Source organism: Aphidius gifuensis, linkage group LG5 (genome assembly GCF_014905175.1).
Source record: "Aphidius gifuensis isolate YNYX2018 linkage group LG5, ASM1490517v1, whole genome shotgun sequence".
NCBI lineage: Eukaryota > Metazoa > Arthropoda > Insecta > Hymenoptera > Braconidae > Aphidius > Aphidius gifuensis.
Genome location: NC_057792.1, coordinates 2,485,241 through 2,510,885, shown reverse-complemented (window position 1 = coordinate 2,510,885; position 25,645 = coordinate 2,485,241). Strand labels below are relative to the sequence as shown.

The 25,645-nt window shown below is 22.5% G+C and overlaps 3 protein-coding genes across 6 annotated transcripts; 1 reads left to right on the top strand and 2 right to left on the bottom strand.

Moving 5' to 3' along the window:
* Positions 1 to 93: 93 nt before the first annotated feature.
* On the bottom strand, positions 94 to 21,308 carry LOC122856767 (rhophilin-2). 3 transcript variants are annotated; one of them, XM_044158579.1, is made up of 10 exons: positions 9,603 to 9,900; positions 8,704 to 8,919; positions 7,283 to 7,398; positions 7,076 to 7,207; positions 4,847 to 4,922; positions 3,211 to 3,288; positions 2,390 to 3,143; positions 1,890 to 2,314; positions 1,665 to 1,817; positions 94 to 1,583 (listed from the first exon to the last, which is right to left on the bottom strand). In XM_044158579.1, the coding sequence occupies exons 1-10, from the start codon at positions 9,612 to 9,614 to the stop codon at positions 1,377 to 1,379; spliced, it is 2,169 nt and encodes a 722-aa protein (XP_044014514.1). In that variant the 5' UTR covers positions 9,615 to 9,900; the 3' UTR covers positions 94 to 1,376. The 3 variants fall into 3 exon arrangements, with proteins under 3 accessions (XP_044014514.1, XP_044014515.1, XP_044014516.1); XM_044158580.1 differs by lacking the exons at positions 8,704 to 8,919; positions 9,603 to 9,900 and adding an exon at positions 20,547 to 21,308; XM_044158581.1 differs by lacking the exons at positions 8,704 to 8,919; positions 9,603 to 9,900 and adding an exon at positions 16,754 to 17,069.
* LOC122856833 (dynein axonemal assembly factor 11) lies at positions 3,296 to 4,837 on the top strand. The gene is made up of 2 exons (XM_044158696.1): positions 3,296 to 4,324; positions 4,401 to 4,837. The coding sequence occupies exons 1-2, from the start codon at positions 3,444 to 3,446 to the stop codon at positions 4,816 to 4,818; spliced, it is 1,299 nt and encodes a 432-aa protein (XP_044014631.1). The 5' UTR covers positions 3,296 to 3,443; the 3' UTR covers positions 4,819 to 4,837.
* Positions 21,309 to 22,151: 843 nt separating the features above from the next.
* LOC122856763 (dynein axonemal intermediate chain 7-like) lies at positions 22,152 to 25,454 on the bottom strand. 2 transcript variants are annotated; one of them, XM_044158575.1, is made up of 10 exons: positions 25,098 to 25,454; positions 24,695 to 25,022; positions 24,282 to 24,556; positions 23,752 to 24,194; positions 23,536 to 23,697; positions 23,305 to 23,458; positions 22,945 to 23,224; positions 22,772 to 22,867; positions 22,377 to 22,706; positions 22,152 to 22,307 (listed from the first exon to the last, which is right to left on the bottom strand). In XM_044158575.1, exons 1-10 carry the CDS (start codon positions 25,181 to 25,183, stop codon positions 22,167 to 22,169), a joined length of 2,295 nt encoding a protein of 764 aa, XP_044014510.1. In that variant the 5' UTR covers positions 25,184 to 25,454; the 3' UTR covers positions 22,152 to 22,166. The 2 variants fall into 2 exon arrangements, with proteins under 2 accessions (XP_044014510.1, XP_044014511.1); XM_044158576.1 differs by lacking the exon at positions 25,098 to 25,454 and having other exon boundaries at positions 24,712 to 24,842.
* Positions 25,455 to 25,645: the final 191 nt, after the last annotated feature.

Genomic DNA, 25,645 nt, shown 5'->3' with positions numbered 1-25,645 from the left:
ACTTGGTTTTTAAAATAAAAAAAATTATTATCTCGCCCCATCGAATTTTATTACACAATCTTTCAATCTCTCCATCAAATTTTTGACGTTTTTTGTTATCCTTTTTTTTTTTTTTTCTAAGATCAATTATTATTTAAAGATCTAAACCACAAAAAGTGCATTAAACATTTTTTTTTAATTAGAAAATCTGTTAGATTTTTAAAAGGTTGTTTAGAAACTTCATTCATTTTGTTACGGGATGTTTTTTTTTTAGTTGATGAATTGATTTTAGATGATGATTATTATGTAGCTTCATTTGATCTAGAAAAATTTATAGTTTCTCTGTTGACCTTAAAAGAAAGTGCATTGTCCTGAAATTAATCTTCATCATCTTCATTTTTTTTTTCTAGCATAAATTTTAAATAAACGTTAACAATAATAATATCAAGTTTGAGTTATTCATGTTGTAACAACATTTACCTTCTATCTTTCAATATTTAAATAAGAAAAAAAAAATGAGTTTTAAAGTTAAATTATAATAACAACTACGCGTTATCCTTGAGGATAGAAAAAATTTTAAAAAATTAAATAAACACTAATTTTTCATTTTACATACATTTCTAATAGTATACTTGCTTTGATTACAGAATTATTATACACGGGCATTTAAATATTTAAAAAAAAAATATGTACTATTGATTAATGTTATTTTTTTTTTTTACAATAATATTATATACAATTTTTTTTATGTTTATAAGGTATATTTTATTTCTAAGGACAGTAGAAAATTGTTATTTTTTTTTTTTAAATTACAGAATTTCATAATAATTACTTGGCACTTTCGCAAAAAATAAAAAAAGGACTCTTTTGCGAGGCTCTGTGTACATGGCTGCGTGCAATTTTTCAATTTGCATTCGCGATAAAACTAAAAAAAAAATAATAATTGATAAAAATTTTTTAACATTAAAATTTGGCATTTTAAATGTATTTTTTTTCTTGCCGATTTAAAATAAAATGACCTTCTGTGATTTAATAAATTTAATTTTTAATTTATTTTATTTTTTTCATGGCCAATTTGACATACTCGTTTTGAGTAAAATTAAAATATGTACATAAAAACAAAAATATAAAAAGACAAAAAAAAAAAAAAAATAAAAAGCCTTATTTTTAAAATATTAAATAAATATTAAAACTAAAATTTAATAAAACAATTTTATGTGTTTTTTTTAAACTAAATAATTCAAGATATGACTGACAAATAAAATGAAGAATTATCGAAATTATTTTCTGTAATTTTAAAAAATTAAAAAAAAAAAGAAAAATAAAATTTCTATTTAAAAAAATTTTGAATTTATAAATAGTTTAATAATTTATTTAAAGAAAAATATTTAAAAAAATTATCTTAAAATAACATTGTCAAAGGTCAAATCCCTCTGACTACCTCGTGGATTTGTTTTTTTAAATGGATTCCAGGGAATTGTGTGAGTTCTTGATCTTGATGTTGCTGTTACTGAACCAGCTGGACTTGGTTGACCAGAAGAGACACCAGATGAACTACTTGCAGAAACACTGCCTTTATCATGATGACTTGACTTGATTGGTTTCTAAAATAAACATTAAAAAAATAAATTAAATAATCCCGAATATAATTAACAAAAAAATAAAGACTATTTAATTATTTTTACCTTTAAATAATTTCTATCCATTGGTGTAACAAGTTTAAGACAAATTGAATCACCAGATTTTTTAATCATTCGTACAACTTGTTCATGTGATGCCCATTTAACATCTTTATCACCAATATTAACAATAAAATCACCCTCTTTCATTCCTCCTAGCTAAAAAACAAAAAATAATATTTTATTAAAATGATATAATGAACCTAGACAAGTGTAAAATAATAAACTTACATCAGCAAGTGAATTATGATCAACAGCAGCAATAATAACTGGTGCATCACCTCTAACACTAAAACCAAAACCTTCACCACCAGGACCACGTTGTAGCTGTATAAGCCTTGGTGCTGTCCAATGTCTTTTTGCTGAAAATATTGCAACTGGACCAAGTGTTCTAAATAAATCATCAACACCATGTTGTCCAAAATCAGGATGTGTTATATTTAAATGAAATTTAGTTGATGCTATTATTATTGGTGGATCTAATAGCTCTCGAAAATCATCTTCATCACCAGAATCATTATAATTTTTTAATGTCATTTCATGACAACGTTTTAATACTTTTGATAATGATGGTTTATTTTTTAATTCACGACACATACGTTGTAATCGTTGACTCTCTTCATGAAGTACAAGAGCTTCTCTTAAATGAGCTCTTCCTAAAAAAACATAAAAAAAAAATAATGTAAAACAATTCAATTAAATAATTAGACAAATTAAATTGCTTTATTTACCAAGAGATTGTCTTTCAATATCATCCTTTGGCACTGTATAATCAATTTGTGTTTTTCCATCACTTTGTTGTATATGTTCAAGTGTTAATTTAGTTTCAACTCTAAATTCATTAATTGGTCTATCTAATAAACCAGCAGCACAATGTTTATGTGATAATGCAAGATGATGTTCTTTTTTAACAAGTATCAATGATACCCATGATTCAGGTACATAATCTCTAACTGGTTCTCTTGATATTAATGCATGTACATCATGATAAACAGCAGCAACTTGTGATGCTTCTTGTGCAAGATCAAATAATACATCAATATTTTTATTATCTCTTGATTGTAATTCAAGTTTTTCAAATAAACATTCACGTGCTTGTGCAAGCATTAATTGTACAAGCATATCAAGCATATCTGGACCAAGATCCATACTTGGTGCATTTGTAAAATTTTCATGTATATATCTAAATGTACCAGCAGCACGTAAAAATGAATCAACAGCTTGATCAAGTCCTTTTATTGTTCTACGATCATGTTTTGCACCAAGTTGTGTATATAATGCACCAGCATTAAATAATACAGATGCTTTTTCAAATGCAACTGTACGTTGACAACTTGGTACACCAGTTAATGAATCAAACCATTCAAAATATATACCTAAACTTCTGTCTGGTGGAAAAAATCTACGTTCAATAAAATATAGCTGATTGTAATAACGCAAAAGCAATGCTATTCCAGCAGAATCTCTTGTTGGTGTTCTTGTTGCCTAAACAAACAAAAAATATTCATTAAATTTAACATCAATGCATCCTTTTATTTATTTATTTATTTACCTGTCTTGTTTCCATAAGTTCAGCAATTGCTTCTTCATAATTTTCACCATCTTCACTGTAATGCTCCAGTATAAAATCCTGCAACAAATAAATAATAATGATCATCATCATAGCATAGTTACAGTTTGTTTAATCGATAGTTTTATGTTTGTTTTTTGATAAATCATAACCACAAGCAACTTGAATTAATATAAATTTAATTTGATGGAAATTATTAATTATTATTTGTAAAAATGGTGAGAATTAGTGTTGAATTAATTCGTAAAAAATCAGAACACAATGAAGGAGAGATATCAACACTTGAAGAAATATCATTGCATCAAGAAAATATCGAAAAAATAGAGCTAATTGATAAATTATGTAGAAAGTTAAAAATATTATTACTACAATATAATTTAATATCAAAAATTGAAAATTTAAATAAATTAAAATATTTAGAATATTTAAATTTAGCATTAAATAATATTGTTATTATTGAAAATCTTGAAGGTCTTGAGTGTTTAAAAAAGCTAGATTTAACAATGAATTTTATTGGTGATTTGAAATCAGTTAAAACATTAAAATTAAATTATAAACTTGAACAGCTATATTTAACTGGTAATCCATGTACGGATTATGATAATTATCGTAATTATGTTATAACAGTATTACCACAAATTAAACAGCTAGATATGATTGATATAAAAAAATCAGATAGAATAATTGCATCACAAAAATTTCACATTGCTGAGGGTGATGTTGTTAGAGGCTACTGGGATTATATGAAATTGCGAAAAAAACAAATTGAACGTTATGAAAATAGTGATGTTAAAATAACTGAAATAACTGACCAAGATGATGATGATGAAGAGGATGAAGATAAAGTTAAATCATTTTGGAATGAACCAAGTTACAATACACCTGAAGATAGAATTAAAATTGCTAAAAAGCTTGAACAAATTGAAAATAAAAAAAATCATAAAAAAGATAATAGTAATACAAAAGATATTAAAAATACAATAAAATTATTTACACAAGATGGTAGACCATATAATATCAATCAGCCAAAAGTACCATTTAAATTAAACGATGAAGATGACAGAGATAATATTTTTCTTGAAATTTCACTCTACAAGTAATTCATATAATTTTTATACTATTTATTGACTGGCATTTTAAGTATAGTTTAAAATTTTTTATTTAATTTTCAGACACATGGATACATCACATGTGGACATTGACATACAGCCAAAATATATACGTGTAACGATAAAAGGTAAAATATTACAGTTAACATTACCATGTGAAATTGAAACAGAGAAAAGTGTCGCCAAGCGAAACACAGTTACAGGAAATTTGTTGATAACTATGCCACGCTTGAATCCACTTGATATTATTATGAAAAAATCAATTGATTATAATGATAAAAAATCATCCAGCTCTAAAAATCATTCGAGCGATATTAAAAAAATTCAATCTGGCAAAATTATAACAAAAAGAGAGCTACTAGAAATTGGACCACCAATTGATGATTTAGATTTTTCAAATATATACAAAAAAAATCAAAATAATATTATTAACAAAAGCTCAGCCTTCATTGATAATCCTGATGTACCACCTCTTGAATAATACATTAATTTAATCAAACAAAAATTACCTTAAATGGATCAGAAAAATCAATGTCCTTCGTTTCTTTTAGTCCCAATGGGATCATTGGCATAATCAGCTCAGTTCTAAAACAAAAAAAATAAATACATTAATCGAATTAATTAACATTGATTCAACATCCTTGGGTATAAATAAAAAATCAATTTTTTATTCTCTTTCAATTTTATCCAAAAATGTACATTTATGACCTACATAAGTATTTAATGATCGATAAATACCGTTATAAAGTTTTAAATTTATATGATCGTTTAACTAAAATGGCATGTAAAAAAAATTGAATAAATTTTTTAAAAATCTGTTGTTAAATTTTATAAATCAATTTTTTTGTTATAAAAAGAACAGTTGTCATTCATAATTGGGAGATAGAGATAGAATATGTGTAAGTGTGTTATCTTTATTTAAAAAAAAATAAGGATAGGTATATCCCCGGTGTTTAGGGCAAATATTTCCTGGCGTAGACCAAGTGCGTAGTTCACATGGTCTATACTAAATTATATTTACCCTTGACACCAGAAAACACGCTTATTAACTGAATAACTGAAAGAAATTCTATCATAGAATTTAAATAAAGGTTCTTAGACTATCAGACTTACGCAATTGGTGTTTGAACCCGAGACCACAAGCACTATAGGCAAGGGTCTTGACAACTTAACCATCTGCTCACTTGACTAAATACAAAAAATAATCAAACTTTATCACGGATTTGAAAAAAAATTCAATTTAAATTTAAATTATTCATTATGTCATTGCATTAACTAAAAAAGCATTTATTAAAATATATTTCAAATATTTTTTTCAATTTTTTTTTAATTATAAATAATTACCAATAGAAAAAATAAATTATTTTTGTTATAAATTGATTTTTAAAATTAATATTTCTGGTATTTTAAAACAAAGGAAAAAATCATAAACTTTGATACAACAAGACAAGAAGAATATTCAACAAGAAATTTTTTAATAATAATTATTGCATGTGTTAATAGAGATATCCGGTATTGTGGTTTGATAAGGCTTCAGTCCAGTTAACGCCAAAGAATAGTTTATGAAGGAACAAAGTGTTCCAGACCACAATCCTCAACTTATTCGAAAAAAGAAAAATAAAAAAAAATCATAAAGATGATTGTCTAGATGTTTATTTATTTATTTTTTATTGTTTTTTTTTATTTAGAATTTAAAGAGGAATGGAGTTTAAAGGAAGTGGTAAAAATGTATGGATAAAGAGAACATATCTGTATAATGTGTTTGTAATATATATTTATGGTGGTACAGATGCAATGTAATGTAATGGATGTTGTAGTAATAGTAAACGGACACTGACCCAGGAACCGATGCATGTAAAATTCAAACAACTTGCTTCAAATGGTTCTACAATAATGCATTTAAACACAAACGTGAGAACAACAAAAATAATAAATAAATAAATATATCAATTAATTAAAAAAAAAACAATTTTAAAAGTTTAAAATTATAAAAATAATATAAAAAATAAATTATTATCAAAGTAATCTTAATAAAAATATAAATGAAAATTGATTTATTTATTTATTTATCATTGCTTTTTATATTTAAATTTTTTCAATAAAAAAAAACCAAATTTATGTTTAATTAATGTAGAAAATATAACTTAATAAATTGTACTTTATTTTTTTTTTTCAATAATGATTAATGGATCAATTTCAAAAAAAAAAAAAACAAATATATTAAAAGATTAACAAAACAAAGCATCAAAAATTTTTGTTATAATTAAATTAAAAAAAAAAAAACAATTTAATTTATTTTGAATTGTGTTTGTTGAAAAAGCATGATTATTTATATCCGGATAATATGTCATTTATTATTGTAAAATAATAATAACAATTAAAATAAATTAAAAAATAAAAACTGTATTTTATAATACCGTTTTCATTGTCTTGCATATCGAGTGAAATACTGGGACATTTTATACAACAGCTGGCTCGTGCTATAGTTTTTTTTTTTATTTATTTTATTTTTTTATTTTATCAAGTATGAATATCTTGTTGAGAAAATAAATATGAAAATAAGAGTATTAATTTATTTTTCATTTAAAAAAAAAAAAAAACCAGACCAGGTGTGTTTTGTTATTTCGATTAAAATTACGTATGGTTTCTATTTCGATATCGAAATTATTTGCTTAGTAATAATTTCTAATATTGATCAGTATAATAATTAAATTTATTTAGGTGTTATTAATACATACCCATCGATATTTTGATAAAGTTCAACTGAACTATTTAACTCAGCAAGTTGTTCTTTTAATAATTGTAAATTTGAATTAACAAAACTCAATTCAAGTGCTACTGTTTCCTTCAATTTTCGATTTGTCGTTGCTCTGTAAATTAAATTTTTTTAATATTAATTTATATTAATTAGACAGGTATTTATATTAACAAAAAAAAAAACATACTTGAATAGATTTTCAGCTCCAGCACGGAGACGAAGTTCTTTATTTATTTCTTGATTAAGTTTACTACGTTTATTTTGTAATTTTCCACGACATGTTGCCACTCTGGGATCCGAACCCTGTAAAATAATAATTAAAAAAATTAATTAATTAAATTATGATAAAAACTATTATATTTTGATTATTTAAATTTTTAATACCGTTTTAATGAACGCTAAAAAAAATTTTAAATGATTTATTTATTATTTTTTGATAATTGCAGGTATATTTCTACCGGCTTAAAATATCTAACGGTTTTTTTTTTTAAACAAATTAAATAACTGCGAATTCTCATCATCATGAATATAGTTAATTTTAATATACATCATTACATTTGCTACCGTTAAAAAAAAATTAGATAACACTTAAAAAAAATATATTTATGTTTTTTTTTTTAAATTAAAAAATGGAAAAATATATGAAAAAAAAAAAAATTTTTAATTTATTTTTATCACACTTAAAATTGATCTAATAATTTGTTTTTTTTTTTTAAATAGAAAGTAAATTAAATTTTTTTTTCTTTCTATTTTTAATTTGATAATGAAATTGTAATTTTGTTATTTAATTTTGCTGATCATTTTTAATTTTCTTATCTGATGATGTGGAAAATAAAGAAATGAGTTTTAATTTGAATGAAAATAACAAATGATCAATTTAATAATAAGCAATTATAAAATTAGAAAATAGACATTCTAATGTTGCATAATATAAAATATTTATGAATTGTTAATACATTTATTTATAAAATAAAAAAAATTATATGGTTTGAGGGGACATATTCAACGTGATTTTGAAAAAAAAAATATATAAATAAATTGATGATTGGATAACGAGTTACGTCCTAGACTTGTCCTTTCGCCTTATATGCCTGACTAAACGATCGTTTTGACTTTCAAGAAGTCTCCTCATACAACAAACAATTTAACTCAACAAAAAATGTCTCATTAAATTTATTTTTCCTCAATTTAATTTCTCCAACAATTGACATATCTCATAATATTTTTAATTATTTATTTACTATATATTATTTAATTAATATAATAATTAATAAATTTTTTTTCAAAAAAAAAACTATATCAGTGAAAGTTTATTGACATCAAGTTTTGTTATTTCTAAAATTATTTAATTTAAAAATACAAAAATTACAGGAAAAACAAGATTTTATCATTACGAAATTGGACAGAATAATTTTTTTTTTTTTAAAACTAGATAAATAATAATTAAACCAGTTTAAAGTTGAAAAAAAAAGTTGCATTTTGTAATTCAAGTGAAGGGAATATATGGTGACAGTAAATAATGACTAATAAAATAAATAAATTTTTTTTTATGATAAATAAATAGCATTTTTAAAATGGTATTTCATTTTTTTTTTTGAAAATTCTTACCCCGATACGTCTTCTCGAAGACGAATCCAGGATTATATTTATTTCCTCACAATTATCATCAAAATCAATGTAATTTTTAGCATCCGGCACTCTCACTTGATCGGTATTTTCATCATTATCATTATCATTATTATTATTTTTTAATTGAGATGATTTTTTTTCAACCGACGTCACAACATTTGCGTGATTCTTTGGCAATGGTGAATGATGCACCCACTTCAACATGACCGACAAATCATAATTTCTACATTATTTTATTTAACTTTGAATAAATATATTGCTCATCATTTAATTAATTAATAATAATAACATTTGTTCTATAAATTAATAAACTATTTATTATCATAGATAAATTTTTTTTCATTTTAAAAATAGCTATATTTATTACTAATTAATATTTGTTTATTTATATTTTTTAATGTTTAAAAATTATTTTTTTAATCGCTCGAGTGTTTGATTGTTTCGAAATTATATTTCATTGATATTTAAAAATTTCTTTATAGCAAAAAATATCCGGAAAATTGATGATGCATTTTAGTGAATTTTTATTATTTTATTATTTTATTTTTACTACGCTTTCTACACACAGGAAACCGTACCTTATTGACCACACCAATAAGATTAAAATATTCAAAATACAATGATGATTATTCGAGTTTCAATTTCATGCTCATTCAAATTTTTATATAGAAAAAATTCGATAAAATAGAATAAAAAATATATCAATTGAAATCGCGCTTCATACAGGAAATTGAGTATATTGTTTTCTTTTTGATTTTTAAAAGCATTGAATTTTAGATAATTAAACTGAGCTTATTTTTTTACAGTAAAATATGTTAATGTAAGTGTTATCAAGTATAACTGTGTATAATTCGAATTGACTCAAGTCAAGTGTATACTTGGTTAAACATCTGCGTGAAGTGACTTCCGGTCTGGTAATGTCTTCTAGCACTGAGCGAAAATGAAAAAAAAATAAAATAAAATAAATGGCAGGTTTTAAATTGTGCAGAACAAAAAAAAGAACAAAAAATTCCAATACGATTAAATAACGAAATTCACATTCCAGTTTATTTGAACAAGTGATTATTTGTCGCACCAAAAATCAAAATTATTCAATCCATTTAAATGGCTTTTAAAATCATCTCACGTTCAAAAATCATTTCATGAATTTTAATTTATAAATCAACAAAAAAAACAACAATAATAATACCAACTCATCATGATCTTAATTTTTTTTTTTGCTCAAAAATTCGCAAACAAATAACAAAAACAAAAAAACAAACAAATATTTACACACAAAAATGATTAATTAATATTTTAAAAACCTCATTAAAAATACCGAAAAAAAAATACCATAAATAATTTAATTAATTTCAAAACAAGCTAAATTAATAAAATGATTGTTTTAAAATTTTTTTTTTTCAAAAATAATTGTTGTAAATTGAAAATTCACACGAAAATTATATTTATTTATAAAAAAAAAATTTATCTATGATAATAAGACACTGATGTTTGTAGTAATTTATTTAATTGACTGTAAATAAATATTATTGTTGATTGATTTATTGTTAAATATGATCCGAAGCTGGACCACGTTAGTAACTGACTGGGCCTTGTTTGCGGTCAACTTGCTTTGCAACTTGGATCTGACGTGTTTTTACACCAGTAAGATTGCAATGTTCAGAGAAAGGTGGTGGACAAACAAGTAAACACGTGGAAGGGGTTTCAATTATATATATTTTTTTTTCATTAAAATAAATACAAAGTAAATTTAAAAACAAAAAAAAAACAATCATAGTAATAAAATAATTATTGATAAAATAATGGGAACAAGTGTGTCCAAAAAAAAAAAAATAAATAATCATATGACCTATATTTACACATGTATTAATAAAAACATAAACAAGTTTTTTAAATAAAAAAATATGGGTATATGTAATTTAATAAAAATTAAAATACGTCCTTGAGTATGATGTAGCTGTTAAATACTTTGCACAGTCTGTTAGTTGTGATATGTTTAAGTTCAATGGCCCATTAAAAATAACGGTGGTTATGCATTTATTCTGAATCATTAAAGTCATTGGATCATTAATAAATTATTAAAGAAAATTTATTTCAGGATTAATTTAAATATTTTTTTTAAATAATAAATTAAAAAATTAATACAACAAGTAGTTTCTAAAAATTTAATTTAAATTTTATTTAATTTTTTCATCTGAATTAATTTGATAATATAAATTTGGTAGATTATTTTTTAATCTGGGTCAAATCTTTTTTTATATCAATTTATATTTTGTTTAATTTTTTTTTTTCTTCAGGGTTTTATCTAATCTTATGGGTTGCCTGATTAATAAAGATGTCAAGTACGTTTATACTCTGATTTTATGGTATTGAAAGTTTCATAACTACTTGTGTCAATATTCCAATGATAAAACACACAAAAAAAAAGGTTATACTATCAGTAGAATAAAAAAAAAAGTAAAATGAAAAATATATATATATTTATTGTGAAATTGTTATTATAAATCGAAAAATATCTAATTGATTAGTGTAGTTAATTAATAAATACTTGTATTAGTAATGTAAACTTGTTTTTCTAGGCTGTATATTTTTTCTTAAATATTTTAAAAACAAGTTATAATAGATTTGATAGATAAATTTAATTTTCTTGTTTTTTTTTTTCTTTTATTATTGATATTATTTAATTTTAAAATAAAAATATAAAAATAATATTAAAAAAATTATATATACAAATTTTTTTAATTAAAAAAAAAAATAATTCAAATAAATAAAAAATATCAAGATAATTTTTTTTAATTACGATTATAAATTTTTTTAATTTAAGTCTTTTTTTTATTTGCATAAGAGGATTAGCCTAGTTTTATTTCTTGGAAATCAAAGGATCTTTTAACTTGACAAAATTTAAATACCTTTTTTATTTTTTTTGATAATAATAATCGTCATTATTAATTAGTTATATTTGGGTAATAATTTATTGATGCATTTCCATTGAGCTAGACCTTGTTTATGTATATTTAATGATATATTTATTTAATTTTTAAATAAATAAAATCGAGATCGAAATGTCTCACTTAGTCGAGACACCGTAACGTGTCAAGGCTGTCATGAGTGAGTATATATAATTAAGATTGGAAAGCGATGTGTGCAAGCAAGGTTGCACTAAAATTGCAATGATAACATATTATCATGATTATTGTCAATTTTACTGTAACCATGAATTCAGCTATTTAAAAAAAAAAAATTCTTTTTTCAATTTTACCGAGCAGAATACAAATGAAAAATAAACATATATTTATATATCATTCATAAAATAATAAAAGACATTAATAAATGGAACAATAGGATTATTTAAATAATTTATTCATATGTATTTACATTGATGCAAGACACTTTTAAATGTAAATCATTTAATGTTAAATATATTATTTATTATATTTAAAATAAAATCGAATGAAATTTAACATTTAAATGTGAGACATCATGTTACATTTAGTAGTCGAAGATGTAAATTGTCAAGGCTCATGAATTGATGTATATATAATTAATTATTTAGCAATATATTAATAATAATAGGTAGTAAGGATATATAATATTTGCAAAACGAAAAATCATATTATATCACATTGAATTAAATTTATCAATTTTACTGTAAACATGAACTTAACTTATGAACTAATTATATTAAAAATATGTATTAAACTTATTTCTAACATATTTTACCGAAGAAACAAATAATTAACGAATAAATATATCTATATATCATTCAAAATGTCAAATAAATAACATAAGTCATTAATAAATGAAAAATAAATGACATTAATAAATTTACATAATAGATAATAATGTTAAATTTATAACATAAAAATGAAAATTTGACATTTTTATAAAATAAAATATATAAAAAAATTATGTATTTAGGTCGACAATAATTTGCTGTTTATTCAACGCCTTTCATACTCTCCTCAAATATGCAACGAATATAATGACACAAACGAAAAAAAAATTAAAATAAAATAAAAATAACTATGAAAATATTTGACTATAATAGTAATGATAATAATTATTATTTTCAAGTCTGAATAATGTCGTTTTATTGCCTAGAATAAAGGGCTTTTTTGTATAAAAATTTTCGAAAATGGGAGCTTTTTATCAATTAGAAATTTATTGGGAATTTTCGAAATTACAAAGAGCCGGTTTGAATAAATAATATTAAAAAATGTTTAAGCAATTGCTAGTTGTTTTTAAAAATAAAAAATTCTAATGACAATTATAAATGCTTTTTATCAAATGACAATTTATTTAACAGATAAAATTTAAATTATTATCTCGTATGTAAAATAAACGTGTGTTGTAATTTTTTTTTTTTCTCTTTCTAGGATCAATGTCAAATATTATCAAGTGGAATTTTTATTTTATACATATTTTTTCTTCACCTGTAAGATTTTTTATAAGTATGTTCCTTTCACATTGACTGGATACAACAAAATATAAAAAAATATTTATAAAAAAGAAAAAAATTAAACTTGCCTGAGGCTAAATCAATGAATATTATTATATTTATTATATGTAACTTAGTGTGTTGAGGAATGCGGCCACGAAATTAACTTTTAAAAAAATTTAAAAACCTGAAATGTAAGAAAAGCTGAAATCTCGCGTGTTTGACAGCCGCAGTGGGTCATCCAGTGATTCTTTAATAACCAAATGAAAAAAAAAAATTACTAAAACAAAAAAAAATTGAAAGGATAATTTTTGTAAATTTAATTTATTGTACTTTTTTAAAATAATAATAGTACTTTTACTTTTGTTTTATATATTTTTTGTATTCATAGATGTTTGTTGATACGTGTAGATAATTTTAAAAAATATATTTCGCATTTCCGTGAGTTAGATTAAAAAAAAAAAAAGGTAAATAAATTGTAAAAAATGTCAAAGAGGTATATGTGATTTGTAACATGACATTTTGCATGTTGTCATTAAAAATCATTAAATGAAAGTTATCATTTTTTATATAAATTTTATCCATTACTTTTACTGTTTATAAATTTGGTAACTAGCTTCATACGTATTGCCTTTGAGGTTTTTTAACTAAGCTCATACTTTTAGATTAACTAAGCTCATTGCTTTTAAATTTTGATTTATAATTTTTTTACATTTAATTGTTATTATTTAAAACTATTCTCAAGCAAATTACTGAATAAATTTTAGTGATTCAAGAGGTATATTTTAACATAAACTCTATCTCAAAAAAAAAATAACTTTAAAATTCATATTTAAAATAATTCCCAATAATTTAATTTAAAAATATTCCAACAAATTCAAAGAATTTTTTTTTCTCAATTCCAATCGAGTATGGTATATATTAATTATAACCCTGATAAATTAAATTATTCATTTAAAAAAAATCCATTTTATTTATTAAAAAAAAATTCATAAATAAACATAAGCAAAAAATTATTTAATTTTTTTTTACCAATAATTTTTTTTAATTTAAATTTAAACAAAAAAATTAAATGATTAGCAGATGATAAATTATATAAGCCTCTTTCACAAAAAGAAAAAATAATTATGTAATTACATAAATATGAATTTGTAAACGGAATGAGAAAAAAAAAAAGGAAAAAAAAATTCTCAGACATTTATGATTGCCGTGTATGCGTTATTTTATAAAAACAAATATGAGAAAAAAAATATTAAAATGAAATATATATAACATGATATCTATTGTCCACAGAAATATACCGTTTTTTTTTTTTTTTAAATTTGTTAAATGTTAATATACAATAGCAAAAAGATGTAACAAAATAAATTAACAAAATAAACAATAACAATAGTAAAGGAAATATAAAAAATATAGAAAAAATTTATATTGCCACTGTGTTACTGATTTTTGTTATTTATTTATGTCAATTGAATTTGCAAATTGTTGAATTTACTTTCACTGTTTCTATCTTGAATTGTAAAACTAAATACTCATTGATGCGTAACGTCAATTTTTTTTTATTTTAAATTGACCGGCTTAGCAAGTTTACAGAAATAAAAATAATTAAATATAAATAAACCAAGACGATTTGTATATGTAAAAATGATTTTTTTTTTTTAATAAGTATGTAAAAGAAAGGCACACAAAAAATATTTTTAAAGTTGACCCACAGGTGTAAACGAAATAAATTTCAAAAAAAAAAAATGTACCTTCCGGGCTTTTTGAAAGTATACACGCAATTTTGATAATTTTTTTTAAAATTTTCCCACGTTTATTATGATTTATTTTGATATTGTCTTGTTTTTAGTGAAAATATTATTGTTTAATTAAATATATGGAATAAAAAATTTATACTTTGTTGTGCGATATCAAAGAAAGCGTGTTTAAATACAGAAAGCCATGTTGGAAAGTTGCTGGATGAAAAATCTGTTGGATCTGTTGGTTATCGACACCATGAGGAGAAATCATTCCGCAATGTGTCACAAATTGCGGAAGTAAATATTTTTTAATATTTAAAAAAAAATTCTAATAATGAAATTTAAAATGTCAATATATTTAGCTTAAAAAAAAAAAACTAGCTATAATTTTTTTCAAGTTTTTATTACTATGTTAATGACAAGTATAAAAATAAAATTTTAAATTTAAAAACAACGTATTATTGTAATGTTTAAGACAGCAAAAAATTAACTAAAAATATAATATAAATTTGAGAAGAAAAAAGAAGCAAATGTTAATTTTTAAATAAATAATTTAAAAATATTTTTAAATTTCAAAATAATTATCATTTTGATTACAAATTTTTCATTATAATCATGACAACAATTTCCTCTTTTTACGCGAGAATTAGACGGACATTAAACGGAAGTGCAATCATAATAATTTCAAGTGATTGGTACATAAATAACACACAAACGTGGCAAAAGCAGCCGAGAAAAAAAAAAGAAAAAAAAATTGCATTGGCAAAGAGTTGAAGCAAGCAAAAAGAAAAAAAAAAAAATGATTGCAAAGTCGAGTATTCACGTAGTAATATGTATTGGTTAGATGCTTTCTAGAAGACTCGATTCTTCGCATGTACATAGACAGAAAAAAGAAAAAAAAAATTAAACTCATGAACGTATAAACAATTTATACATAGATAAATCTATGAGATGGTTGCAATGAGCGCCATCGTAATCACCATGAACCTTCCAAGTTCCTCGACCTTGAATAATACCTCACGCAATCATCTCAGGAAACATTAATAATAATAAAATTATAAATTATTAATAAATTTGTATAAATTTAATTTACAATAATTATTATATTGAGCAACAAAATTAAATAATTTTATTTGAAAAAAATAAAAGATCTATAGATCTTATTAAATGATAAATATATTGTGATAATTTTTTTTTTTTGTTAACTTATGTTTAATTAGGAAAAAAATTAATAAATTAATTAGTTTATTTGAATATAAATATTGTAGAATAATTGTTAATTTATTTATTCAAGTATAAAGCTTGAAAAAATTAAATTTAAATAATAATTTTTGAATTTTTGATGTAATTTATTTTTTATTGTTTTAATAATAATTATTGCACAATATATAAATATGGGATGTTACGATTGAATGATTATTAATCAAGTATATAACAAGGGAACAATTTGTAAAGCCATAATAATATGTTAAAAAAAATATATATATATTACAATAATAATAATTAAAATTACACAATATTGTTATAAAATATTTATTTAATAATAATAATATTTTTTTTTTTCACAATATTCTTCGCTTGTAATTTTTGAATTATTTTTTATCTTTTTATATTTTCATAAACAAATTATAAAATAATAATAAAATTAAGATGTATAATGTAATCGTAATGTCTGATACTTGAACCGAAAAATTTATTCTAAATTATCATGTAATATTGAGATAATAAATTAAAATTTTTCATATACAAAAAAAAAGGTATAAAATTTATTTCAAAGTCAATTATATATATTAAAATTCAATCTTAATAATTAGCTATGAAAAAAACATTTAACTTTATTTAAATTTGTTACCTGTAATTTTATTTCCGGTAATATTAACATTATTTAATAGCAACAAATTGATAAACAAATTAATAATTCACAAAACCACTAAATACACAAAAAAACAAACACTTCACTAGATATAATTTTCAATTTCAAACTGACACCTGTCTTAATGTCCCCTTTTCTTTCCCTCAAATTATATTTTTTTACTTCAAAATAATTCCCCTCCAGGTAAACACCGGAAATGCGTGACGAACCAATGAAAAAATAAAAAAAGAAATTTCGTTTATAACAAAGAAAACGTTCAAAAAATATTATCGAAAATATTATTTTATTAATATATATTATTATTTATACTTAATTATTCAAAACACACACAAAAATAAATAATTTTTTCATATATATTTATGAAAAAATAAATAAATATCACAACGAAAAAAAATACATTGCTTCTTGAAATTTATTCATCAATATATTTTTTTGATTTTAAATATATTTTTCAACCGGTTGTTGTTGAAGAAATGTTAAAGTATGTACGTTAAAGTTCACTCTCTTGCGTGTGTTTTAATTTAAAAGAAAATAAATAAATAAATAAAGTATCCTCAACTGAGTTGCAACTTGAATATAAGAACTTGAAAGAGTTAAAAAGATTCTTCAACCGAAGGTGGTTTTCTACCGTCGATGCTCACCTCAACTATACTCTTTTCACGATGAAAACAGTAGAATATAAAAAATGTACATGAAAAAAAAAAAAACCACCATCTTCATATATAAATAATAATGATAGTAATAATGTTATATATAAAAGAGAAGGAAAGGTATTGAAAATTGTTGCAAGAAAGAGTAAGATGTATGGCTTAATGAGTTTTAACAGAGAGAGATAATAAATTGTGGATATGAAAAACACATAGTGGGAGAGTTTGAGTCAGAAAGAAGGGCCTCAAGACCAGATATGGGGGTATAAAAAAAGCAAAAAAGTCTTGGGACTTGAGTGGGGACTAACATCCTCTAGTGTGCTTCTGAAGACTTTATATACTCACAACATACAAACACTATGACTATTAAATTTTCTATGATTATTATAATATATTATTTTATTTTTTTTAAACATTTAAAATTCTTCAGCATCAGTGCCTTTCACCTAATGTTTTTTTTTTTTCACCTAAATCATCAATGAGAATCTTTTTTACTAAACATAGAAATAGAAAAATTAGAAAATTAAATATTTTTCATATTAAAAATAATAAATTTTGTTTATTTTAGAAATTTAAATTTCATTTATTAATATATTGTATTTGCTTTTTAATTATTAAACTTTGAAATTTTTTCCATCAAGCTAATCGAAATCGAAATCGAAATTTGAGTTTCTAACTAACCTTGGGATGACACTGTGATGATAAGACTCATCTATATTGTTTAAAAAATAATAATAATTTTTTAAAAATATTTTCGAGACATGCGATGACCTCTAGAGAAGGTTATATAAAAAAAAAAAAACAGAGGCACCTTGAACCTCGTGCCAAGCGAAGCATCAAAGTGCAAAATTTAAAAAAAAATTTATCAACTTCCAGGTATCATATTCTTAATAATTATTTCCGTCATCAAAATGACGTTTGAAAAAAATGAATTAGAATAATAGATATTTTGTAAAAAAAAAAAAAAAAAAAACACAATTGTCATTGTAGATTTATTTCTAATTCAGTTTCTTTGTTATTTTTTGTTTGGAAATTTTGCAATGTCATTAATGCACATTTATTATTTATAGCAATAATATTTTTTGATGAAGTTTAATAAAATTAGATGTAACGAATTGATATTGATTTAGTAATTTACTGAATATTATTTTTTAAAAGTGTATTAAGTTGGCAGAGTCATCAGACAAAAAACGGAAATTACGTGTCTGAATAACACCTGTCAGGGAATTAAATGACGTCACAATCGATCGTTGTATGGGGTATTAGTCATTCTCGTAAAAAAAAAAATTAAAAAAAAATATTATCAACGCAATTGAAAGGGTTGCACACTTGGCTAGAATATATGATTTAAATTTTTTTTATTACTCAATTTTTTATAAACTTGTCTTGAATAAAAAATTGTTTTTTTTTTCTATAGAAAATTATTTGTTTCTTTATATTTTTTTCAACAATGATTTTAGATAATTCAATGAATGAATGAAAAAAAAATATAAGTAATATTAATATTGTATTTATAAAAATTAAATAATGTTTTTTATAAAATAATAAATAAATTATCACTGTTTTATTTAAAAATAAAAAATAAGATTAAAAGATTTTTTGAAATATACATGAAATCAAGTTGTAACAATAGAAATTTATATATTTTTTTTTCCTGGTTTTATTCAGTGAAATGTTTTCACATACATTGAAATAATGTTTAATAATATTTTTATATTTGTGTGTATGATGGAAAACAATGGTTTTTTTTTTTTTTTTCTTTTTCAACTTGGTACAGTTTCCATGGACGAAAAAACCTCATACATTTCTAAAGATATATATTGTGTTACTCTTTGTAAATTTTTTACCACATAAAATTATTATTATTTATAATAATAATTTTTTTTTTTATTGTTTCTTTCAACATTTGTCTTCCAAATTATCAGGCAAAAAAAAAATTAATAAAAAACGACAAAAAAATCAAAGCGAAACCAATTTTTTTCTTTCAATTATTTTTTATCTACTCACATCAATAAAATAATTGTATATAAAAAAAATTATTTCACACAATTTGACCAAGAATTTTAATTAAAAAAAAACGTCCTTGCCAAGTGTTATTGGATTTTGCTTTTTTAATATTTCAAGTTTACAAAAGAAGTCGTATTACGACCACCCGTAAATTAATTTTTATCTTGTTTTGAAATTAGAGACTTTAATACTTTTAATGCTTAAATCGATTTCTTGATTTTGCGAATTAAATAAAAAAATTAACAACAAATATATCGATTAATAATAATAATATTATCAATTAAATACCCGGAAATAAATGATGTTTTATGTGGTTTTTTATTTCGATTAATTAGCCGATTAAAAGATCAATTTTCAAGGAAAAAAAAATGACGATTTTAAAAATTAATCTGTTGATATAAAGATTGTGAAGAAAAAAATAATTTAAAAATTGCAAAACGGACCTTAAACAGTGCTAATTGATGATAAAAAAAAAATAAAAAAAATACATGATAACTGACTTTTGTTAAACAAACAAAATAATAAAAAAAAAAAATTTAATTTATTTTTAAAAGAATCATTTTATCACTCTTGATTTTTTAATAAATTCTTGGATTTTTATTTTTTGATTAATATATTATCAGTACGTCATAGAAAATAAAAATATAAAATTTTTTTTTTTCTCTATTCTGACTCATAGTAATTTTAATATTTCTATTTTTCACCGTAAAAAATATTAATGATCATATTGCAACAACAGCATTTGTTAAAAATATAAAATAAAAAATTTTTTTTTATGATTAATAATAAAAATGTTATATGAAAGGAAAAATTTTTCAAAAACTAGATAAAAAAAAATGTGTAAACAAGTAAATAAATAATATAAAAAATTATAAATTTTTCCAACTAGTTTATCCAGTTGTTTTAAAAATAATTATTATCAAGATATGATTGTAAGAAAAAAAAAAAAAAAAAATACTAATCATCTTCATTCCAAGTTGAACAATAAAAAGGAAAAAAAAAAAAAAAATATCCATAACAGGTGATTCAAAAATAGGCAACGGCATAATAAGGAAAAATAAAAAATTTTAAAAATTTATAATAATAAAAAAATTAATTTCAAGGTCGTATCAACTCACCCGTAAAAAACGTGGCTTGAATCCTTCACCATCCAGGACATCACCAGCCACAATTGGTCGGTTCATTATAGCCTCATTATAATTAATTCCAAATAAATAAAAATATAAAAAAACCAACAATTCACTGCACCAGATATCTTTTTTGTAAATTACAATGACTCACTCCGAAAAAATAAAAAAAAATAAACCACACTTTTTTTAAAAAAAAAAAAAACACATTCAGTATAATTAAAACATGTATATTATTATTTATTCAACTGATGAATAATTATTCACTCACATATTATCTTAAATTCCACTTCACTCAATTGACTCCAAAGGAATTCACATATGACCCCGATTATAAAAAAAACTTTCTAATCATAATAAAATGTCATCTGCATGATAAAAATTAATAAAATTAAAATCACCAAATCCAAAGATAATTATTTTATAGTTAAAAACAATAATTATATTTTTTTATTCTTCACAAACAATAGGACCAGCCAAAAACAAACTTATAAATTACACTTCATGCAACAACACAATCCTAGATGATGAAAGTCCTGTTGTTGTTGTTGTTTTTTAAAATAAGAAAAAGTTAATTACATGTCAAAATTATAGAAGAAAAATCACGACACAGTGACCGAGTTATATGTCAATAAAAAAATAATAATAAATATTAAAAACTATATGAAAATTACGTTGAGCACTTGCGAGGAGAGTTTGTGAACGAGTGTTATGTCCGGCAGTTGAGCGCGGTTTCAGCAAGGCCCCCAAACGTATATAACCAATACATGAATAAATTTTTTTTTTTTTCCATTTTTTATATTCATCGTTGTTGTTTTTTTTTTTTTTATTATTATCTTTGTGTGTGTGTAGGTAGATACACGTGACACACTGGCAACAGCAGCAGCCAGGTAAATGCAGGTAAAGGTAGAGAAAAAGAGAGGTGTATTATTTAAGCATGTGTTGTTCATGTAAAGTTGGCGCCCCAACATTTTATTTGTATCTGTGAGCTTTGATGCGCATCGATGTATTATTATAACAAAAAAAAAAAACAGGTATTTTTTTTATTAAAAAAGAGGATGCACTTGTATAGTCTGTTGTAGAAAAAAAATCAACGAAATTCGAAAAAGAATTTTTCGTCAATTTGGAGTAATCGAAATATATTTTTGCAAAATAGTAATATCGAAATAGAGACATTATTTATACTATTTCGAAGATAATTAATAGTTGAAATAAAAAAAAAAAATGTTTAATAGAACAGATGGTTTTGTTGGAATATTTTATCATATATTTTTATACTGAATTTTATTTTCTTTTAGACTTTTTTTTATTTCATGATGAAGAAGAAAGGGTTGTATTACGTCTAACGGATATCTTATATTTAAAACCGGATGACACTTGATTTGAATGACAATGAAATATTATAAATTTAAAATTTGTTATAATTCTTTTTTTATATTTTTTTTTAAAAACTTAGCAACTGATGATAAAATTAAACTAGTTCTTATCGATTGCAGGAAAATAAAGAAACTTTTGAATTGTTTTTTAAATTGTTTAATTTTATTATTTATAAAAAATATATTAATATGTTATTAATATATATTAAAACCTATTTTAAATTAATTATTCAATTTACGATGACATACTAATGACATTTGTTGCTTGAAGTAATTTCGTAACAGTCGTTGCAAGTTTGAATGATACTTGTTTCATTAACAGGCGACTTTTGATGCCAGCATTGTGTAATGCTAAATTATAAACATCAGCAAAAAACTGTCAACAAAATAAAAACAATATATTAATTATTATAATGATTAAAATTATTATATATATTTTATTTACCTTGTTTTTTTCACCATCCAGCGGTTTGTCTGAAAATTCAGATCCAACTTCAGTGGTTTGTATGAGAGACGTTTGAAGAGGTGTTACAAGTAGCATCATAGTACTACGTTCCTTGGCAATACAACCATGAAGTTCTTTAATTTGCATAATAATTTGTCTAGCTGTACCAGTTATATTCCATCTGGACCATGAAAAACAATATGCTGTTGATAATAAACCCATACAATATTGCAAATGTTGTTCAGTAACTTGATGTTTTATTGGTAAACCTTTGACATAACTAAATGCATCTTTTTCAGGAAATAAATCACATCCACCAGCTCGCATTTTCTAAATATTAAATATCATAATTAATTATTTATTTTAATTTTATAATTTTTTTTTTTTTAACTTACTTTTATTAGTACGTTTAGCTTCATGTATTTTCCAATTATATCTTGCAATGCTGATGTACCACCACCAATTAATGAATGCAAACAAACAAGATCTTCCTTGAAAAATAATTAAATAAAATCAATTATAGCTTGATAGGTCATTATTGAATTTTTAGTATTATTTGTTATTTTACTTTTATGATAAAATCAACTTGTACAATTGCTGCAGTTATATTTAAAATAACACCTTCAAATTTACCATTATTTGGCTTAATTTCCCAACTTTGAAATGGTAAATTAACAAATTTAAATCCAGCAAGACCATGAATACCAAGTTTACCAGTTCTAAATGTTATTATTTGTTTTTCTTCATTATATTTAATATCATGAATATTTTTAGTTGACCATACATTTTTTTCTGATATCCAATGAGCAACAAGAGGTGGTTCAAACCATAAAACCGATTTTGGAAGTCTAGAAAATTAAATATAACCAAATAAATATCATTTTTTTAAATATACCTAATTATATTTTATTTATAATTAATTAATTACTCAAGAGTTACGAGAATTAGTGCTTCCATTGCAGCTTCAAGTGCTTTTATTTCAGCTTCAATTATTTCTGGTGTTCTTTCGTTGTCTGGAGCTGGTGGTGGTGCCTTGTAAGGTCTTGAAAATGGCACAAATTTTAATTCCTTTGGTAATTCCACTAGAATAAAAATTACATAATTATTACAAGTATTTAAAAGCCAAAAAAATTTAATTTAGATTTTATAAACTACTTACATGTTGTTATTGAAACACCATTTATCATAACTTTTGGCTGTGGTGGTTGATAAATTAAATTAATATGATAAACACCACCAAGAATTCTATATTTACGTAAATTAATTTCATTTTTTTCACATCTTGTAAATAACAATCTTCTTATTTCTTTTCTATTTTCATCTGTTGAAAAATAATATTGTATTTTGTATTTTTTAATTTAAATAAAAATAATACCTTCTTTTTGTAGAATAATTTCATCAGGTGTTGGTAAATATGGCAAAGGTTCAATTTTATTATCTTCAATTTTTTTAATTTTTCCAATATTTGTATTTAATTTTTTATTTTTATTTTTTTTATCAATTTTAGTTGTTATTATTTGTACAGGATTTATTAAATTATCAACCATTATTTTTTTTTCTTCAATACGTAATTTTCTACCTTCAATTTGTTGATTTTGGATATTTTTTTTAATTTCATATTCATTATTACAAAAATCAAGTAAATTATCAATCATATAATAATTATTTGATAATTGTGGAATTAAATATGATAAACATTCATCAGAATAATGATCGTATTCACTCCAAAGACCACGTATTGCTGTTGCATAACAATCCAAATCAACTGGTAATTTTAATGATAAATTTATTTCATTAAAAATAACTTCGATTGGTTTTCTATAAATAAACAAAAAAATAAATATTATTTACTGAAAAAACAAGTTTTTTTTTTTTTTTATAATATATTCAAAGTCGTATAATAACTTGTCCCGTTCGGTGGCCTGTTTTAAACTGACTGGTAATTTTATAAAAGCCCAAATACAGCAAATGATTTCATTCGATTGTTTTATAAATTTTGCATTTTTTAAATCTTCACGTATCATTTCATCTTGAATTTTTAATAAAAGACGATAACATGCAAGATCAATCCAATATTGAATTTTTTTACGATACAATAAACGTATTTCTTTGCATTCATTTGTATAATTTTGATGATTTTTTATTGAAAAATCAATGATATCATCAAGTTTTGTTAACAACTGTAAAAAATTATTTATAAATATTAAATCCAGGTAGGCAAATTTTTGAAAGATTAAATAAGATAAATATAAATTGTTTGTGATTTTTTTTTTTTTATCTTTTTATTATTTAAATGTTTAAAATTATATTCAACTTACGTAAGTAACAACTTTACATTTTGTTGCGACATTGATCATTGATGCTTGATCATCTTCTTGTTCCCAAATAAACATAAATGAATTTAAATCAGGAAGAAAACTTGGATTTGGTAAACCATCACAAGTCATAAAATCATTCCAATCATCTTCTTCTTGTTTAGCAATTTGGAAATTTATATATTTTCTATCATTATCATTTATAATATTTATTGTTTTTCCAAGTTGTAATTGTCGTATTGTTAATTGTTGTTCATCAATTTCACATTGTTTTTCTGTTTTATATTTTTCCAATTCAATTTCTTCTTGAAGCTGTTTTATCAGTGCATTTCTAAAATTGATATAAAACAAATAACAAGCATTATTAATTTATTTATAATTTATTTTTTTAATTTTCAACAAATACCGTTCTTCAAGTCTTTGAGATTTTTCTTTAACTGTTTCTGCGTAACTTCGAAAAAATGTTATTGTTGATAGAGAATCAGTATACATTTTTTTTCAATTACACAATTATTTTATTTATAAAAATAAAAAGAGAGTAGGTTTTTTTTTTAGTGTTATATTGCCGACTGACTGGAGAACTCTGATTTAAATTTAACACTGATTGCTGAGTGAGGGGTGTTGGAAAAGGTAATAAGGGTTGTAAAGTTAACATTTTGATGAAAAACATGCAAAGTGTTAACACGAACATATTTGATCTATATTCAATGTACTAGTTTTTTTTAAATTTTTTTCTTTTTGAAAATTTAAGTAAAACTTTTATTAAAAAATTATTTAATAATTTATTTATTTACCTTTGTTTTTCAGCATCTTCTGATGCTATGATATTTTTATTTTTTTCCTGATCCTTCATGGCTTTTTTTTTTTTCTTCTTTTTTTTATTTTTTTTATTTTTATTACTTTTTTTACTTTCATCTTTTATATCTTTAGTATTTTTCTTGAAAAACAAATTAA